The sequence below is a fragment of the Glycine soja genome, chromosome 6, assembly GCF_004193775.1.
Source record: "Glycine soja cultivar W05 chromosome 6, ASM419377v2, whole genome shotgun sequence".
NCBI classification, from domain to species: domain Eukaryota; kingdom Viridiplantae; phylum Streptophyta; class Magnoliopsida; order Fabales; family Fabaceae; genus Glycine; species Glycine soja.
In genome coordinates this window covers 6748599-6773142 of record NC_041007.1, presented here as the reverse complement: position 1 = coordinate 6773142, position 24544 = coordinate 6748599, and the positions used below count along the sequence as shown (strand labels likewise).

Sequence of the window (24544 nt, the reverse complement as noted above, 5' to 3'; positions counted from 1 at the left end):
CAAAATCAAAAGCTAGCGTTCACATCGACACACCATTAATTAAGCTTATGATTTTTCAGATATGGAAATTATAGAAACTAATTAGTAGAACATGAAGCTGATATGATATTACACATGATCATTCACCAAGTTACATTTTATCAATTCCGGTGTGTATGCTTTACACCTTTGAAACCTTTCCATTAGTGTTTCTAATACTATAATAATAATAATAGCAAGAGTTTGAAGAGTTTTGTTTTCAACGGTTACAGAAATTCTTTGTCACTTTCTCAAGTGCTATGCCAGTGAGTTAGTCAAAGAAAAAAGAGCATTTTGGTAACAATCCGACAAAATCAGAGCCTTTTTTCCAACATCTGTCCCTGTTATCCTTTCAACCGTTTGTGTTCCAACACCAATCTCAAAGAAGTCAAGGTGCAGTTTTGTAATTATGTCTCAACCCCGTGCCCAATTCCACCATTCCCATCTATTTAAGCACGCACACATCCATCTCTCTCACGTCCAACCCATCCTCTTCAAATAGTATTTCAATTCCAAGAATTCATCATCGAATATCCCTCTCTCCCTAATTTGTTTTCTTCCAATCCAATTCTTCTCTACACTCAATTCATTTTGACCCCAAGCTGCATCATCGATCGTCAGCAGAGAAAACTAAGTACTCCTCCAATTATGATAGTTAGGTACGTATAATAATATCTTTTCATTATCTATGCCACTTTTGCAAATTCTCTTCTAAGTTAATATCCTTGGTGCATGCATAATATCCCTTAACATGAACTGACTCATGAAATTAATGGTAGCTAGAAGTCAAACGCATCACTCATAGCCCACCTGCAAAAGCAGTATATATGTTTTTCATTTTTGTTACAAGTAGACATATATTCTTTCTCTTTTTATATAGACATATAAAAAAAATCATAGTACTTTATTATATATACATTCTTTCTTTCTGCTCATGATTTTTTTAATTGACATACTATTGAACTGTGATCACTGATCACTAACATAATTAAAAAGTTACGTTAATCATGCTATGCACTTTTTACAGCTTGGGATCCGAGGAGTTAAATCCAACGCAGATAGAAGACTGAATTGTTGCTTAAAAAAATAAAACTCATCAGGAAGCTATAGACATGGCCAAAGGATCTTATTCAATGTCTTCAAAGACAAAATCAATGAAATTCATATGCCTCTTCGTGTTCATGCTCAACTTCCACTTATCCCATGGACATCAACAAGAGGTTCAGCTTCTGTTATCCTTCAAAGGTTCTCTCCACGACCCACTTCATTTTCTCTCCAACTGGGTCAGTTTCACTTCCTCTGCCACTATCTGCAAGTGGCACGGCATCACCTGCGACAACAACAACAACGTTAACTCTTCCCACGTTAACGCTGTGGTGATCTCAGGAAAAAACATAACTGGCGAGGTATCCTCTTCCATTTTCCAACTTCCCTACGTCACAAACCTCGACCTTTCCAATAACCAGCTTATTGGGGAAATCACTTTTACCCACTCTCTAAATTCTCTGTCTCCAATCCGTTACCTTAACCTCAGCAACAACAACCTCACTGGCTCCTTGCCTCAACCCTTGTTTTCAGTGCTTTTCTCAAACCTCGAAACTCTGGATCTGTCCAACAACATGTTTTCGGGGAACATACCCGACCAAATTGGATTGCTTTCCAGCCTGAGGTATCTTGATCTCGGAGGAAACGTTTTGGTGGGAAAGATTCCAAATTCCGTCACAAACATGACCACTTTGGAATACCTTACGTTGGCTTCAAACCAGTTAGTGGATAAGATACCAGAAGAAATTGGCGTAATGAAGAGCTTGAAGTGGATTTACTTGGGCTACAACAACCTTTCAGATGAGATTCCAAGTAGCATTGGAGAGTTACTCTCTTTGAATCATCTTGATCTTGTTTACAACAACCTCACTGGACCTATTCCTCACTCTCTCGGACACCTCACCGAGCTTCAGTATCTTTTTCTCTACCAAAACAAACTAAGTGGTCCAATTCCAGGATCCATCTTTGAGCTCAAAAAGCTAATTTCACTTGATCTAAGTGATAACTCTCTTTCGGGTGAGATTTCCGAGCGTGTGGTTCAGCTCCAGAGGCTGGAGATTCTCCACCTTTTTTCAAACAAGTTCACTGGGAACATTCCAAAGGGTGTTGCATCTTTGCCTCGGCTTCAGGTTCTTCAGCTCTGGTCAAACGGATTAACCGGTGAGATTCCTGAGGAGCTAGGGAGGCATAGCAACCTCACTGTGTTGGACCTCTCCACCAACAACCTCTCAGGGAAGATTCCAGATAGCATATGTTATTCTGGTAGTCTTTTCAAGCTTATCCTCTTCTCCAATTCCTTCGAAGGTGAGATTCCAAAGAGCTTAACCTCTTGCAGAAGCCTTCGTCGTGTGAGACTCCAAAACAACACATTCTCGGGGAAATTACCATCGGAGTTGTCCACACTGCCTGAGATATACTTCTTGGATATCTCTGGTAACCAACTTTCTGGAAGAATCGATGACAGAAAATGGCACATGCCGTCGCTTCAAATGCTGAGTTTGGCTAACAACAACTTCTCAGGAGAAATCCCAAACACTTTTGGTACTCAAAAACTTGAGGACTTGGACTTATCACATAACCAATTCTCAGGTTCAATTCCACTTGGTTTCAAAAGTTTGTCAGAACTCGTAGAATTGAAGCTCAGAAATAACAAACTCTTCGGTGACATCCCTGAAGAAATTTGCTCGTGCAAGAAGCTTGTGTCGTTAGACTTGAGTCACAACCATCTCAGCGGTGAGATTCCAATGAAACTCTCCGAGATGCCGGTGCTCGGCCTCCTCGACCTGTCGGAAAACCAATTCTCCGGTGAGATTCCGCAAAATTTGGGAAGCGTGGAGTCTCTAGTTCAGGTGAACATATCGCACAACCATTTTCATGGAAGATTACCTTCCACCAGTGCTTTTCTTGCCATCAACGCGAGTGCAGTCACTGGCAACAACCTCTGTGACCGTGACGGTGACGCTTCAAGCGGTTTGCCACCGTGCAAAAACAACAATCAGAACCCAACTTGGCTCTTCATCATGCTGTGTTTTCTACTAGCGTTGGTTGCGTTCGCAGCAGCTTCTTTTCTCGTGTTTTACGTTCGTAGAAGAAAGAACTTCTCGGAGGTGCGAAGAGTGGAAAACGAAGACGGGACGTGGGAAGTGCAATTCTTTGATTCCAAAGCCGCGAAGTTGATCAATGTAGACGATGTTCTGTCGGCTGTTAAAGAAGGAAACGTTATGTCCAAAGGAAGAAACTGGGTTTCGTACCAAGGGAAGTGCATGGAGAATGACATGCAGTTCGTGGTGAAGGAAATCAGCGACTTGAATTCACTTCCAATGAGTATGTGGGAAGAGACAGTAAAGATTGGAAAGGTTCGTCACCCAAATATCGTTAACCTTATTGCGGCGTGTAGGTGTGGGAAGAGAGGGTACTTGGTGTACGAGCACGAGGAGGGGGACGAGTTAAGCGAAATTGCCAACAGTTTGAGTTGGCAACGGCGTTGCAAAATCGCTGTTGGCATCGCAAAGGCGCTTAAGTTCTTGCATTCTCACGTTTCATCCATGGTTTTGGTTGGAGAGGTGTCACCGGAAATAGTTTGGGTCGACGCTAAAGGCGTTCCTCGCCTCAAGGTCACCCCTCCCATGATGCCATGTTTGGATGCCAAGAGTTTCGTTTCTTCGCCCTACGTTGCTCAAGGTACTTAATCAAATCACTATTTTGTTCCTTCACAAATCTTAGTCTGTTAGTTTTTGATAAAAATTTAAATCTGTAACTTCTTCTCCATTTTCTTCTTCCTTCACCTTTCTTCAACCACTATTTTGTCCTTTAATTTCAGTATTCATAAATTATTATGGTTTTGCATGTTGCCATGTCTTTAATTATAATTTGGACGTCACATTTTCATAGGATGATAGAGTTTGCTCACAAGTTCATGAATACGCACAAAATTTTATGGATTTCATAATAATCGTAATCCATAATGTCTTATCAGTCTTATATTATGTCATAACATATAATATAGCTTAATGGTTTGTGATGGTGACTAATTCTACAATTTCAGAGGCAATAGAGAAGAAAAATGTGACGGAGAAGAGTGAGATATATGGATTCGGAGTGGTGCTGATTGAATTATTGACGGGAAGGAGCGCAATGGACATAGAAGCTGGCAATGGCATGCATAAAACCATTGTGGAGTGGGCCCGCTATTGCTACTCCGATTGTCATCTTGATGTGTGGATAGATCCTGTGCTGAAGGGTGTAGATGCATTGAGCTATCAGAACGACATCGTTGAGATGATGAATCTTGCGCTGCATTGTACCGCCACTGATCCCACCGCAAGGCCATGCGCAAGAGACGTACTCAAAGCCCTAGAGACTATTCACAGAACCACTTTTTGTTGAGTTTCACCACTCAAAACCTCAACTCTCTCTCATTATCCATCTGATGAGCATTCTCTCAAGTCTGACCTTTGCTTATCGATTTTGTTTTCTCTTGTTTTCTTTTTCTTTTCTTATTTTCAGTTTTCTCTTTTTTGCCTTTTTTTAATCCTTAATTATTTGTTTAAGGTTTTTAGTTTAGCATAAGTAAGTTGTTACGTTGATGAAGGGATTGCTAGGGAAATGTTTGCTTGATATTTTACATAAGGGTATGTTGACATACTGCTGATGAGTGTAAAAGTAAATGTAAATAAATTGAATGTGATTAATAAATTAATTATATCATGAAAGCAAAGCCATCATCTATCTAATTTGTATTTCTCGTGACATCTACTTTTTCTCTTTGCTAATTGATACACTCCTGTTCATTTGCAAGGACTATTGCCTATGCCTTTTCCACCCAACAGCTGGATATCTCTTTTGCATAGAGGCCTATTTTCTCCCAGTTTTTGTTCGGATCTATACACTTCTCAAACCTCATTAGCTGTTTATTACCTGGTTTGCATACTAACTAAAATAATTTTTTATACACACACGAAGAAAATATATTATTTTATTTTATTTTAAGAATAAGAATATCATATAATTTTATGTATATTATATACATTCACGTTATATAATAAATTATGATGCTGTTAAAGTTGTTATTTTTTATTTTCATAAAAAAAGTTAAATTCTTTTTGTCATTTTGATATATCTTGCATGATTACGGATTTTTTTAAAGAGATTAATTCAGTTGAATATGAAATTTTTTTATACCAGATTTCAATATGGGAATGGAAGAAAAGAGTTTGACGCATCATGATCACAGAAATCGTAAAGTGGATACTCTTTGATCTTTATACGGAGTGGAAGCCCAACAACAACACTCATTTTGTGGGACCGCACTTTATTTATTCATTACGGCTTTGATGATATTTTTTGTCCCGTTGTCGAACAATACTCTGCAAAAATTTGCTCCAGAATATAGAGCCAAAAAAACAAAGCAAAGAATTGCATTATACCAATAAGCTTACAATCACGCAACTCAAAGCTGCATGCAGAAACCCAGTTTGACAGCGAAAGAAGCAAGTCAAGGAACACTTCGATTCACCTATGTGACTTTTATGCTCACTTTATATCACAAAAGCCAATAGCACTTTGTTTACATACTAAAAATACACAGTTTATAGACTAAGTTACATTCTAAATATACGCCTTTTATGGTCTCTATTTTTCATCTCAATTTCCCATCAATTATAACCCTGATGTTAGCTAGGTATAATTCGAGAAAGTCATGGTTCCAAATGCTTCAGCATTCCTTTTCTTCTTTTGGTCTATCTTCATTCTTCATTCTTCAGTATTTCTTAAACTCAGTTAATTCCAAAAGCTAGTTAGAAGGAGAATATCCTAATTCAGTGGATATGCAGAAATGGACAGTATTACAAGAGATATGAACCAAGCTTCAGTATTTCATAAATCCTATATATATTTTTTTTAGTATGGATCACATTCTACGTATATTTTTCAAAAAAATAATTTTATTCAAATCAAATATGACTATTATGAATAATAATTTTTTTAATTTTTTTTAACATAATTATATCTATGACTCAAATTCAAGATTTCTAACCAGCTGCTTAGAACAACCCATATATATTTAATTAACATGAGACATATAAATTTAGAAATGGTTTATTCTAAAATACATATGTTACGTTTGGTATTGCTGCAACCTAATCATGCAATCACATTCAACGTTCCGATTGTCATAATAATACAATCACAAAATCTAACCCGCAGACAGACAGACATTCAACAGAAATTAACTTTTGATATTAAATACAATGATAAGGCGACGCATTTATTCTTTTTTGGTTTGAATGCATACTGTAAATGAGACCTTTAGCGAGGTTATGATTATAGGACTGATAAAAGACACATTGATTAGATTTTTTTGCTTCTGGGAGACTCCCGTTCTTTTTTTTGTGTTCATGATGCAAGTTTGAATCTATGATGATGGCTGTACATGCACAATCACTGAAGATGGGCGTCTGGTCTCCTTTCATACATAACAAACTTAAATTACACTCAAACATCGGATTTAATTTTTTGCTAATTGTCTCTTACTTGGTTACATGTATGGACACATGCTAAAACCAACATTTGATTATCCCAATTTCCTAATATCCCTTTTTTCCTTTACCTCGAATTTAAAAGTGTCTTGTCAACAAAATAAATAACAAATTGCATTTTAGCATGTATTTTATTTTAACTACGGGTACGACATGCTTATTTTTATCTGAATAAAATTTATAGTGAATATATTGGAATATATTAATTATATTTTTGATTTATAAAAAATAATTTATTTTTTATATAAGGTCATTTTTAACCAAATTTCTTTTAGAAAATACTATTAAATTGAATTTAGAGATAAATATGAAGGAGGTAATTAAAATTAAAAGGGATATACAGATGACTAAAAAGATCAGGTCATTTAAAATGGTTGAGAGATTATTTTTTTTACTAATTATAAGACAAGTATGTAAAATGCATATCTACAAAAGAAAGAAGAAACATAATTAGTATTAAAAATATTTAATTGAAAAATAAGAAAAGTGAAAATCTCACTCCCACCAAATTATATATTTTAATATATGAGTATACAAAGAACAGGAAATGGGGGAAAGGAGATTTTATGGCATAATTATGTACCCTAGACCAAATACATTCCTTAAGATTTATTTCTTTCTCGTGGTATAATAAGTTGCTATAAGCACTACATGGGCTCCAGAGTAATCCTCATCTTAATTTGGGTTAGTGTGTGATTAAGAAGCACTAAATGCATTCCACTTAGTACTAGTTAAAAGTAAGTAGTACATGGGGATCTTCCCAACCAGGCCAGACCACAAACTCTCGTGACCCACCTTCCTTCCATGTTATGATGGTAGTGCTAAGAGTTCCCTTTTTTATTTTTAATAAGTTTTTCCTCCTTTTTTCTTTTAAGCAAATTTTTGTTTTCTTCAATCAGAACTCTTGGAGGGTTTCCACAGTTAGAAGATTCCATCAGCAAAGATGAGTCTAAGCATAAAAATATAAAACTAGCTGACATTATGAGGGGCAAACCAGCTCAGTCTGGCTGGCATAAGGATATGATCTGCTTCAATGCTTGTTTTTCTCAAAAGCCCCCCAAAATTTCAATTATAGCCCTCGGAGACCATGCAAAAGTTCATTTGGCTTCATTCTTTCAAGTCAAAAAAGCCCCTTTTCCTCTGATTTTATTTTGGTAAAGTCTTCTTCTTTGATAGTAGGAAGTGTTTGAATTGTTAATGTCTTCGCATTTTTCTTTACTTTGTAGTAGATCACAACAAACACAATTTTCATGAATGCTTCTTTCATAAAAGACAGCTGGCTTTTGTTTTCAGACTTTAACGTTCTTAATGATAGTATTGGATCCACGTGCAACCCATCGGATATTGCACACACCCACCCACTTACACAATTTATGGAGTTCAAAGTGGAGAAAAAAGGGGTTACCTAGTGCTATTGACCCATGCAATATTAGAAAAAGTTCTAGTATGAAAACTATTGCCATTCTTGAGCGTGAAACCAAGCATGGTACGCAACAGGAAAAAGGGATACATTAGATACTGTAGGGAGGTAGTTAAACAAGCACTGAACACCTAATTAGAGAAAACTGCTTAGAGAATATGTTAATGCTGTTATATATGCACATATAATTTTCACAAAATTGTTACATTAGTTTATTAGGCTAAGAAGAGTAGAAGACATGTAAACAATTTAATGTTATAAGATGTTAACTTGGAGTTAGAATTAAAAAGTAATGAGTAAATTTCAATGATCAGCATTGAAAGATTTCCACATTGACTTTGAGCATGTACGTAGCAGCACTTGTGCTTAATTAGCCGAAAATGCATATTGATACGCCAATTATTATTGTGACTTTCGCTTAATCCGATGCAGCGAATCGAATGGCGACACAAATCTTGCTTTGTTTTAAATCTAGTCAATTGAAAGTAGGGATGTAGTCATTCTATAGTAATGAATCTAAAAGATACTTTACTTTTTGTCTGTAATTTCAACTTTATTCCATAATACCTCGGTTTGTCTCTAATTCCTTAGTGTAGGTGCTGGGTCAAAGATCACATCAATCCCTACCACTTCAAAAAACAAAAGACACTTTCAGTGAACTCTGGGGTCGATTTCCTTTCCAATTTACAGTAACTATGGTAAAGTAAAGCACAAACCAGTCCCTTATGTTATATATGCCCTGTTGTCTTAATGTGCGCTTGAGTTGAACTAGGCTTTGTTCTTACATGTACATGTATTAACTCTTTCGCAGCTATATCAAATTATCTCAAGTAATAAAGTACTTGAAAGTTTGAGTATTGAATTCAGAGAGACATTAGTTGTATTTAAAGTGATGCAAATCTAATTATTAAGCAATTATAAGAAATAAAAAATTGTAAGTATGAAATTTGAGGGTAAAAGAAAAGAAAAAGGTAGCAAGAAAAATAAACAATAATTTAAATACATAAAGATGAATTCAGAATGTGATTATGTTGGGATCTAACATGTCAAAACTACTTGTGATGCAATGTTAGTGATTTTTCCTATCTAATGAAATTCCTTGTTTTTACCCAGATCTACTAAGACACTCTTTCTTTGATTTTCCGCATAAAAAGTCTAATTTATTTATTCATTTCTCCCAAATTTATTTGCAAAGATAAAAATAATAAATCGCATTAAGATCATAGATATATGAAATAGGCTAAATGAATATCAATCTAATTCTAGTCATGATTTCATTTAGATACCCTTCCTAGTTATTTAGAAAATAATCATTTTTCAATGCATTATCTCCTAAACACTATATAGATGATTAGTCAATAATAAACAAAGAAGAGTAATAGAAATAGAATTATATTAAATGGATAATAGAAAGATACATTACAGGAGTTGGCTTGCCAGACTCCCAACAACAGGGATTTAGCCTCTTATAACTATAAGAGACTTTACACTTCAGGGGCTAAGGATGGAATAAGGGATTAAATGGCTAAAGAAAGAGAATGAGATAATGGACATAAAAAAAGGGTTTATCCTATTAGAGATACTCAAACTTAGGATGTATTTGTTAGATAACTCTGAGTCTCATATCAATGACTTTTGCTTCCTATTTCTTTTATAGGTCTAAAGTAACTTACTTTTCACATTGACTTCGTGTTGAACGCACACTCCTGGGCTTAGCGAGAATGGTAGTATAATCACACCCTTAGCGCGGTGTTCGCGCTAAGCGCGACCTTAGGCTTTCTCGTGGCCCTTCTTAGCACTAAGCCTGAGCTAGTCGCTAAGCGAACACACGCGTTGAGCCGGTCTTGCGCGTTGAACGAGTTGTCCAATTCTTCTAATTTTTCTTCAAGGTTTTTTCTTCTAGTTTTTATATTAATTTTCCTCTAAAGTACTTCAAATCTTTTTATTTTGACTTCTGCTGATCAAAAATTGAAAAAATATTAATTTCTTCATTATTTTATTAAAAACAACAACAAAGTGAAGAAATTACAATCATTCTTAGTCAAAATTGATTATTAAATTAACTCATATTTTACCGTTATCAATATGCTACACAACTATGAGGGATGAGGGATAACTTTTAGAAGTATCTTTGTTTTAAGAGCTTAACTTTTATACACCTTGTTTTATTGTGTCTATCAATAAGAAACAAAAAAGAGGTTTAACTTGAACAAAATACTTAGGCTGTTATAAATTCTCTGGTACCTAGGTTTGATTTCTACCGACAAAAAAAAAATCAATAAGAAATCATTGTTTACATGATTTTTAAAATAATTATGATAAAAATCAACAAAACTATCATACATGATTATAATTGGATGACACAATTTACGCATGTTAATATTGTCTAACTTACTTGGTTAAACAAGATATGTGTGTTATTATAAACCTTCTCATACTGATTTTGATTTCTAGACATACAAAATTTAATTTACATTGTCAATACTATTTTCTCTTGCATTAAATCTTTCTCGGTTACCAAATTATTCTTATTTTTTCAACAATTAAGAAATGAAAGGAGCAATTTAAAGTTTAATTTACTACTTCTAGCAATTCCAGAGCAAATTATAATTCCTTGATGTTAGGATGGCCTAAGAAGGCTCAAATATATTCTTAAACTTTAATGACAAAAAAAACTATATTGGATGGTCTTAATATTTATTGTAGTTTTATTTTAGAATAATATGATATTGACACATGAATAATTAATATCCACTGATTGATATCGATTAGGCCTATATATAAATGTATTTCTCTATAAGAAAATCAGACAATGAATAAAATATTTTGAGTATCTTTATTTCCCCTTTTATCTTCCTTTAATTTAGCTAGCATTAGGGCTATTTTTCCCTCTAACAGTTTACATCTTCCAGTTTTAGTTACAGTTATGTAATTTATACATAAAGGAAATGGAATAGTTTCAGTCAGAGAATAAGCTATATAATTTCAATCAATAAGCTGTATAGCGCAAGTTAAATTTTGCTTTGTAGATGTAAGAAACAAACCATTGCAACGGAAGGAGAGAAATTAAGTCCTAAGTACTGATGATGAAACAAGTTGTCATGGTTCATATATAGAAAATGTTAAAACATGCAGTGAAATATTGAGAGTAGTTTTCATAAATTTGACCAGAAGAATGGACTCAAAGGGGAAAGGAATTAGCGGAAGGTAAGAAATGGAATCAATGAATGTGACACATATCGCTCTCAAAGTCTCTACTCTTCACCTCTTTTTTTTTACAGACTCTACTCTTCATCTTTCAATTTCATGATGCTTGATAAGGACGCTGTGTAAGGATAGCTTTAGGAAAAGAAACATACTTAGAAGGGTATATCAAGTGTCAAATTCTTTTGTAGGAACTAGATATATAAATTTAGAAAGCATATCAAATAGGGATATCAATATCATAGAAGTGCTTGAGTTTTTAATCATTTATAGCCACTCAACGTTTTCTTGAAATGGAATCCGAGAGATTCAAAATTGTGAAATGCTTTATAATCATATACAGGCAATTTTCAGCTTTAAATCGATATAGCTACCTCACGCTATGCTAATTGCCTAATGGACACAAATGGGCAACATAACGAGGAAGGTGAGCCCACCCTTGTCATTCAATTCCACCAGGAGTTGTTTTATAATGCAGTTGAGAAAAGATAAAAAGTCCAGTCAAAATCTGAATAAGCAATATATCATCCCCGCTGCATCCCATTACATGTTAACAAAAGTTTTTACGTCTCATGAAAAAGAAAATAGTTCATATTCTTATTATCTATCTATACTTTGTATGAATTAACATATTTTAAATATTAATTAAAATGATTTCAATCATTAATTTATTAAAATAATTTTCTAATTTAAATAAAATAATTATAACATATTAATAATAATATTTTTATTATAAAACATTATCATTAAACGGGTTGGTTCCTCAGATTTAATAAGTTTTTTCTTAAGATGTGTAACATAATCTATTTAACTAAATAAATTTTTAAAATAACTTAAATTTTATTTTTTTGTTAAATGAGTTGAATTAGATCACCTTAAACGAGGAAAATTATAGTTCATACAATCTAACCAATTATCTCTTCTCCTAATTATAATCTTCATAGGAGGCCTCTAACCTTGTCCATTTAAGGTTTGATTGAGCTTTATTAAAAAAAAGTCAGTTTCATGCTATTTAAAAAAATCTTTTAGTTTTTTTTAGATGAACAATCGTTTGTTTTTTTAAGGTAGAAAAATCATTTTAGTTAAATAAGTCAAATTGTAAGTTTTTTATTTTTTTAAAAAAAGTACTTATTAAATTTGAATATCAGATCTTTTTAATAAAATATCAGTATTTATTTAACTATAAATTGCAATATATTTTGATTTTAACTAATTTTGAGTATGTGATAAACACATTAGCCATTAATAAGCCTTTCGGCTTATTCAGTGATAAGTCCATTAGTATGCAATTCTATTAGCGAGGAGTTTTTATTAGTTTTGCGAATAAGTAATTTTTGTGGAAAACTTAGTTAATTATCCTATCCACAGGATTTAAAACTAAAACCTTGTTTAAGAAAATTAAGTCCAGTTCCTGCGAATAGATTTTTTATTTGCTTTAAGGTGCTTGAATTATATTCAAGAGTCTTATTATTTTACAATATTCTAACCATTTCGAGTAAATTTGAAGGAAATGGTTTTGTTTGGTGACAAATGACAATTAAATAAAGTGACCAAAAATATTGATAAAGATTCCTTCATTGAAAACGAAATCGTAACCGTGATGACCAGTAGTCATGACGAGATTTTTTTCTGAATAATAATTAATTATCACAATAATCATTGAATATCTGTCATAAAGAAGAAAAAACGACTCTTTGTCATACAGAATTACCAGGTCTTATTTTTTCGTTGTTGATATTCATTATCCAACTCAAGTTAAAAATAATAATCGAACTTATTCAATTATTCGGATTAAGCATATGTTTAGTTTAATTTTTTTAAAATAATTATTTAAAAAAGGAAAAATATATAATTCCTATTTTAAAAATGTTAAATTAACTATGCACTAAATTGGATAAAGAAAATATATTCTTACAATTATTTAAACAACTTTCACATAACTTCAAAAACTTAACTACAAGTGAACCTTGAGCAACAACTAGTTTGTCCAATATGTTCAACAACATTGGCGTACGTCATAAACAAATTAAAAGCACTAGAACGCATAAGGGTAAGCTTCCTTTACTCGTTGATGTCTCTCAAGCTAAATGATTAATAAAAATGACAATTAAATAAAGTGCAAAAACGAATTTCCTAGGTAACACTATCAGGGTTTTGTCAAAGTGAACTCACAGGAAATCTGTTGCAGGCAGTTAAGAACAGTTTCTGGTTCTGAATCTGATTTGGTAATTGGCTGCATTGAATCCATCTAACTTTGTTGTCCTATAGATACACCAAATAGATAAATATGTTGCATGCTTGTCATATTATTCTACTGGGTTGCTGCTACAAAGCCTCCTTGCATATTTGTTGTTTGCAATTGAGAGTTCACTTGATTTTAATGAGACTGCATATGAGGTGGGGGAAATTGTCCATATTGCAGTGGAGGCACGATTTTCTTAGGTCTATTTATATTTATGATCTTTATAATCTGCTTCTCACATGAATCCAGTTTCAACCTGTAATTAGGTGACATATTGCTCTTTGAAACCTGAAGGAATGCTATAGCACATTCCAACATCTTCATAAATTTCTTCAACTTTTCGAGTTTATATGACTTCGGTTGTTGTGGAAGGGAGGTATGCTGATAAAGAAAAAAAAAAAAAAAAGGTACAAGGTTAAACACATTAAAAATAATTGATGAGAAAAAAAATAATAAAGGGCACCCTTTCACTTTCAGGAAAGGTGATGACTTAATAGTGCTTAGCAATCTTTAGAGATTACCAAAATAATAATAATAATAATAACAATAATAATAATGGAAAAGGCTGGTTTATTCATAGAGCAGTTGTTAAAAATTTATCTGACTAAGCATACCCGCTGAAGTTTACTAGCAGATTTTTGGTACATTTCATTCAACTCTGGCAAGTAATTTTCTTTCATGGACTTAATCTGCAAAATAAAATCAACCAAATCAAATAGGGATCGGTTAATTAGAAACCTTGTCGTCTCTTGTGCAAGAAAATTTGTACCATTGTTCCACTAAGGAAGGATGATAAAAAATTTCTCATTTTGTAATGCATTATAAATTTCATGCTTAATTGTGCACACATCATGCATGTAAGATAAGCACCTAAACACTTGGAGAACCATGTCACTTAATACTCCATCAAGCGTACCATACTACTAGATGTGGAACTTAAGCACACCAACCATGACTTTGAATATTAAATTGAAAACTTCAAAAATCTCACTAAAGAAATACCATTCATATCAACACAAAGACATGTTAACAATTACCAGATATTCTCAATACAAATAACCAATAGAGAATAAAACGACAGCACTAAAAGAAATTAACTCTAGAAAAAAAAACAAAAAAAATCCTTATTGGGTAAAGCACAAGTAATTTCTACTGCTACATTACACATTTTTTCAAATATTATGTGAAGGTCCATCAACATATATAAACATTGAGTAGTATGGATTTAAGAAGAGTTCTCATTATTTTTCCTACAAGACTACTGAAGAGTTTCATTTTCTTCTTGATAATTTCTCACAATAAAAGTCATCATTCTTCATCATTTTGGGTTTTGTTCATTTGACAAATATCTGCTGTTCAATCCAATTCACTTAGAAATAAAATGATAACAAAAAAGTACATTACCTTACCTTTTGATACACTTCTTCTTGCCAATCAATATGAGGTAGGGGAAGTTGCCTTGACTGCATTGGAGGCATAGCTTTCTTATGTCTTTTTCTATTTATGAAGTTTATAATATGGTTCTCATATGAACCTAGTTTCTCCTTGAAATTGGGTGAGATGTTGCTCTTAGAAACCTGAAGGAATGCTATAATACGTTCCAGCATTTTAAATACATTCATCTTTTCAAGTTGATCTAACTTTGGTTGTGTTGGAAGGGAATTGTGCTGATAAAGGAAAGATACAGGGTTAAACATAGTAAAAATAATTTACGAGGAAAAAACAACAATAAAGGACTCCCTTTGAGGAAAGGTGATGACCTGATATAGGGCTTAGAACATGCTACAATCTCTAGAGTTTGCAAGAATAACAATAATGGAAAAAGATTATTTATCAATAGCAGTTATTAAAAATTGTCTGACAAATCATACCTGTTGAAGTTGGGTAGCAATCTTTTGGTACATTTCATTCAACTCTGGCAAGTAACTTTCTTTCATAGATTTAATCTGCCAGAAACAAATAATCAATGCATTAGAAACCTTGCAATCTCCTACCAGTGCAGGAATTTTGAGCAATTTTCTCCACTATTTATTCGCAATGTTATACTGGATTTGACATTGATAGCTATGTTTACCGTTGTTACAACTGAGTCCGAGGATAAAAAGATAATAATAAAAAAATGATTCTTATGGAAAACCAAAAAATAAAAATTTGTTTTGGTTAAAGCACTTCCTGCCGCACACATTTAATTTAATAAGGAAAAAAATTATAAGAAAATAACATATTACATGTTGATACACTTGTTCTTGCCAATCACCCCCACTTGACTGTCCGGTCTGTGCAGTTGAATCCAGAGGAGAAGCTACAAAAGATATTTCATAGACACATGAGAATTCGGCCAAAATAAATAAGATGATAATCAAAACAATCCACAAACAAAGACAAAAGAATGCTGAATTCTTGTTGTATTTTCATTTTATTTGCAATTGTTTAACAAGAACTCTGATCAGGGATATCCTGATCCGGAAAAAAAAAAAAAAAAAAAAACTCATCAAATCACTGAGATTATGCAATTGTCTGGGTTTTGCATTTCACCTGCTGACAAACCAAGAAATTAAAAAAATTCAAAATTAACCTGACATGTTGCAGAAACCTGGTATCTGCTAAAATACAATGTCCTTGTTGAGACTGCGTTCAGTTCTGTTTGTTGTTCTTCCCTTGAGGCAGTACTCATGTTCTTTCCTTGTCCCCTACACAGCTAGACCTATAGACTTTTGCTGCCATTGCCCGTGATTTCAGCTATAGACTTTCTTAATTACTACTTTATTGACTTTATTCTATTATTTAATATATATATATATATATATATATATATATATATATATATATATATATAATTGTTCTTATTTTTTCAACGATTAAGAAATGAAAGAAGCAGTTTAAACTTTAAAGCTTAATTTACTACTTGTGCTTGTTACTTGGTAATTACTGAGCAAGTTATAATTTCGTTACCACTTCATGTTTTAGTTACAGTTATGTCACGTAAGTATAAAGCAAAGGAAATAGTTTCAGCCGGAGCTTAACTTCTATCAATATCATCATCATATATAGCACCAGTTTAATTCTGCTTATATCAGGGTAAAATTAGAAGGAAGGAGAGGAAAGTCCTAAGTACTGACTGACTACTGATTATCAAAGGTGTCTTGGTTCATGGAAAATGTTAATGCACTCAAATCTTGATAACAGTTTTCATAAATATTCACCATAATTTCTCATAAACTTGCAGTCAAGTCTCTACTCTTCATCTTTCGGGATGCTTAATATGGACGGCTTGTAATTATGGCTTTAGGAAAAGAAAAAAACATAGAAGGGTATATCAAGTGTCAAATTCTTTTGTACGAACTAGATATATAGGCATATCAAATTGGGAAATCATGAAGTGCTTGAGATTTTAACCATATACTATGGAGCCTGGTAAAAAATTTCCAAGCTCGTTAAGATTTTATCCTAAATAAAAGATATCTCGATTGGTTGAGAGAAAATGATATTTATCCTAAATCTCGATTTCAAGCAATATGAGACTTTATGATTACCAAAATATTACGTACAAATCAAACTACCCATAATCTGTGTTTGAATCCAACGGTAGAGGATGGAGAAACATCACTGATCACATGTTACCATCTAATGGAGACACTTATATTGTCTTTCCAACAACATCACGATATTCCTATAACATGTTTTACTTCAAACTTTATTGGCTGAGGATGCTACGAAAAGGATACTGAAAGCTGTGGACTATAACATTCTCAAATAAAGGTTTCTAGTCTACCCGCAGGACTTTCCTTTGTTAAGGTTGCTCAGCCAAAGTTATGCCATGCTCTTGTGGCTATGACATGAATTATTAATATTAGAATATGAAAAAACATAACTAAAAAAAAGTGATATGCACGAATATTAAAGAAGCATAAAAGAAAATAAGGAGCGATGATAAAAATAAAACAAATGGGGCCATAGATAGATCTTGGTGGCGCATATGCCCACTAGAGTTTTAAAGCATTCTAGGGATTCGCCAAAGTTAGGTACTCTTGTGCTCTACTTTTCTTTCCTACATCCTAATACTGTTTAATATATTAGACAAAGGACCAATTGATGAACATAAAACAGATGCAATGGGCGGATTCTTCTTCGTTTAACACTTTCCATGCAACTGCTCTCTCATAGGACACTGGCCTTCCCATGCTGGATAAACAGATACCACCTTGAATACACATGAAACCCTGCACCAAAATAATAGCATTTAAATAAATGAAATTCTACTTAGTTATAAGTAATCAAAATGAAAAATGAATTTCATTCGGTTCAGTAAAAAAAAAAATACTTTACCTGCTGCATTATCTGGGGGAACTCAGTGCACAGAGTTTTCTTTCCATTGTCATCAAAAATCTTTTCCAGAGTGATGTCTTGAAGTGCAACCAAAGTTGTCTCAAGCATGTCAAGTCCAGCTTGATTTGCAAACGTGAAAACGGGTAATGCCTGGAAAAATCATATATATTAAGTTATAATTTCCTTAATACTATCATTGTAGAATAAGAAAAATGATGGAAATAAAACTCAAGATAGTAAATAAGGATAAGGATATATAGGCTCATGACATGGGAAACAACAAATTGTCTAATACAAGCTGAAATAAAAACTGACATCCATTTAAAAAAATAATCAAATTCTTACAAAAGTATTAGTGTAGAACATCACAAATGAAATTAATTAACATAAGTGGGAATAAAGAAATCACCTTTAAAGAGCAGCACAAAACTGCATCCGAGTGATGCCAAAGAGACTTGAGAATGGACTCACTGCCTTCACATTTTAGAAGTTCTACCCCAAGATAGAACCTGCCAGGAAGATAATCAAAATAGACCATGTGTTAGACTAATATAGGCTGTGCTTCCATGGTAATTCAAGAAAATTCAGTTATGCATAGTCAAGGTTATAAGTAACATACCGATAGCTGTTACAGATCCATCGAGCAAGTGTTTGTGCCTCAGGAGTGCCAGGTGGTAAGTGAAAAGCATTGTGAGAACCAAAGCGCGAAGGAGAAAGTGCTAATGAAACCCTCTGAACAGATGCAATGATGCTACGAACATATTGCCTGGCCATGGTTGCTATGTTCTCTTGAAGGTGAACTTCGAATGCAAACTGGAATGCTATTGTCATCACAGACTTTGTGCTCCCAGAATGAGCTGAGTTGTCACTAGCTGCTTTGTTTGCTGTTGTGCCAACCTCAAGTGCAGAAGCCAAATCAAGTGTACGGTTTGGACTAGCAGCATCCTGCATCATATCACATCAATATGAGACCACCAAAATAACAGAAAACAGAAAATCAAATCCTTACTCAAACAACCAATTTCAAAAACAATACAATCAAACTATATGCTAGCTAATAGACTTACTGTGCCAGAATCTAGAGGTATGATGCGAAAACCAGAAGGTAAAATGGGTGCATCATCAGAGAAAGATGCGTCAATTGGAGCAAAAACAAGTTCTGCACTGGTGCCAACCGCATGCTCATCCACTCCACTGCAAAGCTGTGGACAGGGGCAACCACAAAGACTGTTAGCTTTGGACTTTGGGTTGGAAAAAACCTTCTGAACTATATGCACAGATATCATTGTTACAGCTATTCAATTAAAACCCCAATTAACACTTGTTCATATTTCAAACATAGATCCCTGGTCTAAAATATTCCTACAACTGTTCAAATCCCCATTCCTGATATGTGGTGCATCTTATTCTTTGCATAGAGTGGAAACCATGGTTGATTAGTTGGCAATAGGGTTGAGCACCTGGAAATAAATATGTTGAAGAAAATGCTATTGTAAAATAATTACTTACTTGCAAGAGGAAAACATCACCAGGTATACTCATGTCGTCCCTATAGTAGCCCATGTTTTCAAGCTTGATAACCTCCATGAACTGTTTTAGAGATCAAATGTCAGTAAGTATGCAATAAACACTCCGATAAAACCACAAGAATGTTAATCCAAAAATTCAAGGCCAAAAAAGTGTGTTTATTAGGACCAAATAACTTGCCTCTTCATGCTCAATTGTGTGAGCTAGTGGAAGAATAACCTGACCGCCAAAACCTCCTGATCGGGCCCCTGGCAAGCTACAGGGACCAGCTTTGATGGCAGCAGCTGAGTAAGCATCAATACTGCTGTCTGCCCATTCTGATCGGTGCTCCCGCAAGAATCTAAGAAGAATTGCTGGAGGGACATTCTACAAGGACAGAAAGAGAGTATGAGACAACTATATACAATGAAAGTAGATGAAAATTGGAGAGGAAAAGAATCAATCCACTTTGATTGAGAATTAAAATGCATACCTGCAGCAACATGGATGCTTTGGCACATAGCACAGAACTGCTCACAGAAGGAAATCCATTGTTGTTATAGACAAGGCTAACTCCCATCATCTTGCTAGGTGAGGAATTCACAAGAAGGGTGACATCATCAATGCCATCACTCTCTAACATGGACCAGCCATCATCTGCAAACCCATTGACTGCTTCATTAAAGCCCCTGCAAAAGAGGAAGTTTAAGTTAGTATCCATAACTTGTCAATTATGTCAAATAAAGAATAATTAATGGCACAAACTTGCTCAATCTCTGACTCAGTGCACGCAAAGCTGCAGGCCTTCTTCCCCATCCAGTTACACTTGGCTGAGAAACCTCTTGAGAAATTTGCCTCAAATGACGTAAGGCCTGAATGACAATTACAATTACAATTAGAACAATCCTTAGCAAGTAAAAATACAAATTAAGGTTAATAAAAACAGTACAATCACAGGAGTATAGTGAAAGCTAATAGGAAGAAACAATAGTCTTACCGCCATAGTTGTCCTTTGAGCTAGCAGCATTGATGACTCATACAGTGGGCGCAAAACTTCAGGTACACTCCAGGGCTGAACCAGTAAGTCAAATGTAAATTATCAAGCAAGGAACAAATTCACATCTTTTAATCGAGGTATTTATTACAATACAAACCTCTAGAACCATATGATCGACAATATGAATAATGGATCCCCCTCCTTCGCAGGGTCTTATCAAATACCCGCTTGGCAGCATGTCTGCTCTAACAAAATGCTGCACTGGGGGCATAGCAGGACCATTCTGAGTGTTGTTAAGTGATCTTTCACAGACCTAACATTGCCAAAATCACATAAGCACTTGAGTTAGGCTGAAGGAGTGAAAGAAAACTGAAGAAATATTTTGAAAATAACAAATAACAATGGCACATACCACAAAACTACCGTCCTCCAAAAGTGATGTGTAACGCAGCAACCAGAAGTCACGACCAGGTGCCAAAGTTGTTGGCGCATACAACTAAACCATATGTTAAAATGTGCATTTAGCAAGGCTTCAATTCCAAATATTTCAGATATACAGACTATATTAGCTATAGACTATAGTACCTGCATGTAAAGCAGCTCAATAGTTCCACCATTTCCAGTGGACATCACATTTAGAACATCCACAGTTCGGCAATCACGAAACCATGAGAGCCTATCTTTGAGGATTTCGGCAACCTGCACCCAACATTTTACATTTTCATATTCAACCAATATATGCATCCCCACTTACTTCACAATGGGATTAGTCCTCTAAATTAATATCAAAGAGGAAGGAACTTACCCTGGTAGGTTCTAGACCCACAAGGCCGCAAGCACGTGCAGCCACTCCAGGGCAACCGTGAGAAATAGCAACGATTCCAATGGAATCCGGACCAGGCTACAAACATTCAGAACAAAAATTAGTATTTACATTACGCAATTAACAAAAAAAAAAAAAACAAGTGCATGGCCAAAGTATTAAATAGTACTAGACAACACTAGCATAGTGTCTTTCAAATCAAAATTAGCACACCCAATAACTGAAATAGTAAAATTCCATCTGCTTTCCACATTAACTAGAAAAAACCAAGAAATCATTTGATGTGTGTTTTTAGAAATTATAAAATCAAGATGTTTAATTGATGCTTCAAAACAAAATTTGTATGAGGCTTTGATAAAATACAAAATAAATAAGGAAAAACAGTTTAGTCCGTAGAGGATAGGAGCTAGGAACTAAGGAAGGTGATGTGTTCAATTAACACATAAGTTGGTTTTGCTTAATTTATGGTGGATGTACTTTTTTTTCAGTAAATGGAAATGGCATTAACTGTTTGATAGGGAAAGAAAAGAAAAGTGCGGTAACCTTCATCCCAGGCATTTGGACCCACTCGACAGCAGTTCCAGTGGCCTTTGAAAGAAACTCTGCTAAAGTCTCCTCTGCAATGGACAAAAGTCTGCAGCATAGAGACAAAGAAGACAACGCAAAGCACAAGAATAATAATATTCCATCAGTACAAGGACAGAGAAAAAAAAACATAGGATCCAACAAGAACCAGCAATGCTTTTCTTTCTTTCTTTTTTTTTCAGATTCACTCACCCTGCAGGGCTAGCATCCCTCGGTGGATGCTGCTGCGGTGTCAAGTTCCGCTGACCACTCGTCACCACCGACTCACAGCTTGTGTTTGTGTCTGTTGTGGCAAGCGTAGCCTGTTCATACATCACATGATGAAATAAAATCATTGCAATAGTTATGAGTAATGAGTATTCATTTTTGTTTGCATAAGCCTCTTGATTGATATATTAATTTAACCAAACAAAACTAGGAATCATAAGAGAAGTTAAAATAGTATGCAATGAAAGAAAGAATTAAAGGAAGATTGTTAAGTATAGTATAGTATTATTATTACGTTGTTGTTGTGTGTCTGTTGGCGGAAAAAGCTGTTTTCATAGACGAGGTGTGACACCTGCTTCTGCAATCTGTCGTTTTCCTCCATCAGTAATTTATTCATTGCTGTTAGCTTCCTGTTCACAGCTTGCAGCCGTGACGCTTCTTTCCGCTGCTTCTCTCTGCACCTGCAGCAACCAATAAAACAAAAACACCATAATTATTAGCCCCCTCCAATAATTAACTGCAAAAGAATTAATTAAGGCCTTGAATCATAAACAAGACCATGAGGAAGACAAGAGAAGCTAGCTAGAAAAACAGGAACTTTGGTAGGTTGGTCATGAAAAATAAAAATTTAGCACCAATCTTTTTAAATCTTTGTCAATGAAAAATAGAAAATAAAAGCATTGGTTAAAGGAAAAGGAGAAAAGAAACATAAAGAGAAGATTTAAAAAAAAAAAAAGAAGCCAGATTTACACCAATCAAGCAACCCTTTTGATCAAATGAATCAAATTCAATTACTTTCAAGTTTCAACATGACATATATGTATGGTTGTATACAAATGAAAGTTGAAAGTTAAGTAAAGTGAAGGTGGTTAGAGGAAGGGAAAGAATAGAAGAACGGAGAAGAGGGTAGGAGAAGTAGTTAATTGATTACCTTCGGTTTTGGAACCAAACCTTGATCTGTTTGGGTTCGATGTTGGAGAGAATGGGACACTCTCTGATGAGTTGTTGACGGCGAAGAGAACTTGGTTTTGGACATTCATGGTAGAGCCTCTCCAGTGCTTCCACCTGTTCAGGTGTGTACCTAACGTACTTGCCGTTGTCCAGTGCCACCTTGCTCCCATCTTTGCAGGCTGAACTCACCGCCATCATCCCTTCCGAATCCAACCCGATTTATTATTATGACTTATCTTTGTTTGTTTCAACCACACAAACCAAGAGGTTTCATTAAGAGGTGAAAGAAAAGACTATGGCAGAGTGGTTTGAGAATGAAAGAGAAGGAGGAGGAGAATAAAAGAGGTACTACTCAGAGTTTGTCTGTCACAGTTGTTGGTTCTATTGTATTATAGCAATATATTGGATCATATATGGGAGAGAGGGAGAGGGTGAAAAAGAATAGTGAAAGGAAAACGTAGTTTTTCTTTTTCTTTATTGTGTGTGTCTGTATAAAGAATGGAAAAGGACCAGTGGGGGGTATGTTGGGATTGGGACAGAGAGATGGGGTTGCTTATAAGAGAATAACCCCAAATATCAGACAGAATAAGCGAACATTTTTTGTTTTCACATCATTCTCCCTCTTCTCTTCTTTAGCTGTTTTGCCTGTTGCTTTTCTTGCACTACTTCATTTTGGCACTTTCCAACACCTCTCTCTCTCTCCTATTATCACTCATCTAGCAAAGGTTGTGACTTGTGAGAAACAAATGGGAAAAAAAATAATACAAGTGTATGCGACCCACACACTCTCATTTACGACGCGTGCGCTGTAAAATTCTGTAAAGTGACGTTGGACAATGTACAATAGACAAAACCCGATACCGTTTCGTTTCGTTTCTTTTGTATGCCACTGCCACTGTCAAAAATGTGCTATCTTATGTCCTGCTTCCTTCAAATCAAATCAAATATACCCTTTGCCCCATGCTGCATCATAATTTATATACCGTGGTCCACACTCCACAATTAGTTTTTTTGGGTTTTATTGAGGACTAGTTTTGGTGATATGCTTACAAACAGTGGTGGAGCTTGAAAAAAATTTGGAGGGACCAGAGTAATTAAGATTATAATATATAAATATAATATTATTTCCTATGCGTGATTTTAGGCATTTGATAATATTTTTAATTAAATCTTTTAAGATATTAAAATGTATTTTTCTAATTTATTAATAGCACTCTTTAGGATTTTTTTAACGGATTTTGTACTCTCATGTGCTACTGAATTATATATATATATATATATATTTGCATTGGGTGTATATGGCAACTATTAATAATTAGCAGGGGTCTTTTTTTTCTGTTTTGTATATGGGTTATGGTACCCCGCCTTTACCATTATTTTTAATATATTATTTGGCTGATTAAAAAAATAAAAATAATTTTAGTAAGCACAAGGCCCTTGAAAAAGAGCACTACTCCAATTGAGATTAAGTTGAGGGTTTATTATTGTAAATAAATAAATAAATAAAGCATTGAAACCAGAAGCACGGCCCATGAATAAGTGCAGCACTCCCCCAATTAAGATTAAACGAAGGGTTCATAATTCTAAACAGCTTTGATTGTTGAAAAAAAAAAACATCAATGTGCAGGAGAAATACAAAGATAGGATATGCATATAAACCCTGAAAATTTTGGGGGTGGGCCAC

General features: G+C 34.4%; 3 protein-coding genes across 4 annotated transcripts; 1 reads left to right on the top strand and 2 right to left on the bottom strand.

Annotated features, from left to right (window-relative positions):
• Positions 1-500: 500 nt before the first annotated feature.
• Positions 501-4780, top strand: LOC114415164 (probably inactive leucine-rich repeat receptor-like protein kinase At2g25790). 2 transcript variants are annotated; one of them, XM_028379736.1, is made up of 3 exons: positions 501-677; positions 1046-3744; positions 4118-4780. In XM_028379736.1, exons 2-3 carry the CDS (start codon positions 1131-1133, stop codon positions 4447-4449), a joined length of 2946 nt encoding a protein of 981 aa, XP_028235537.1. In that variant the 5' UTR covers positions 501-677; positions 1046-1130; the 3' UTR covers positions 4450-4780. The 2 variants fall into 2 exon arrangements, with proteins under 2 accessions (XP_028235537.1, XP_028235536.1); XM_028379735.1 differs by having other exon boundaries at positions 4109-4780.
• Positions 4781-13129: 8349 nt separating this feature from the next.
• LOC114415163 (mediator of RNA polymerase II transcription subunit 15a-like) lies at positions 13130-16204 on the bottom strand. Its single transcript, XM_028379734.1, has 6 exons — positions 16041-16204; positions 15694-15767; positions 15337-15411; positions 14875-15132; positions 14080-14154; positions 13130-13846 (listed from the first exon to the last, which is right to left on the bottom strand). The coding sequence occupies exons 1-6, from the start codon at positions 16045-16047 to the stop codon at positions 13601-13603; spliced, it is 735 nt and encodes a 244-aa protein (XP_028235535.1). The 5' UTR covers positions 16048-16204; the 3' UTR covers positions 13130-13600.
• Positions 16205-17374: 1170 nt separating this feature from the next.
• On the bottom strand, positions 17375-23492 carry LOC114415162 (homeobox-leucine zipper protein ATHB-15-like). The gene is made up of 18 exons (XM_028379733.1): positions 22841-23492; positions 22205-22370; positions 21895-22004; positions 21661-21751; positions 21100-21195; positions 20880-20993; positions 20707-20790; positions 20452-20607; positions 20295-20369; positions 20063-20169; positions 19791-19986; positions 19499-19684; positions 19301-19381; positions 18859-18993; positions 18411-18736; positions 18201-18300; positions 17792-17941; positions 17375-17685 (listed from the first exon to the last, which is right to left on the bottom strand). The coding sequence occupies exons 1-18, from the start codon at positions 23056-23058 to the stop codon at positions 17539-17541; spliced, it is 2538 nt and encodes an 845-aa protein (XP_028235534.1). The 5' UTR covers positions 23059-23492; the 3' UTR covers positions 17375-17538.
• Positions 23493-24544: the final 1052 nt, after the last annotated feature.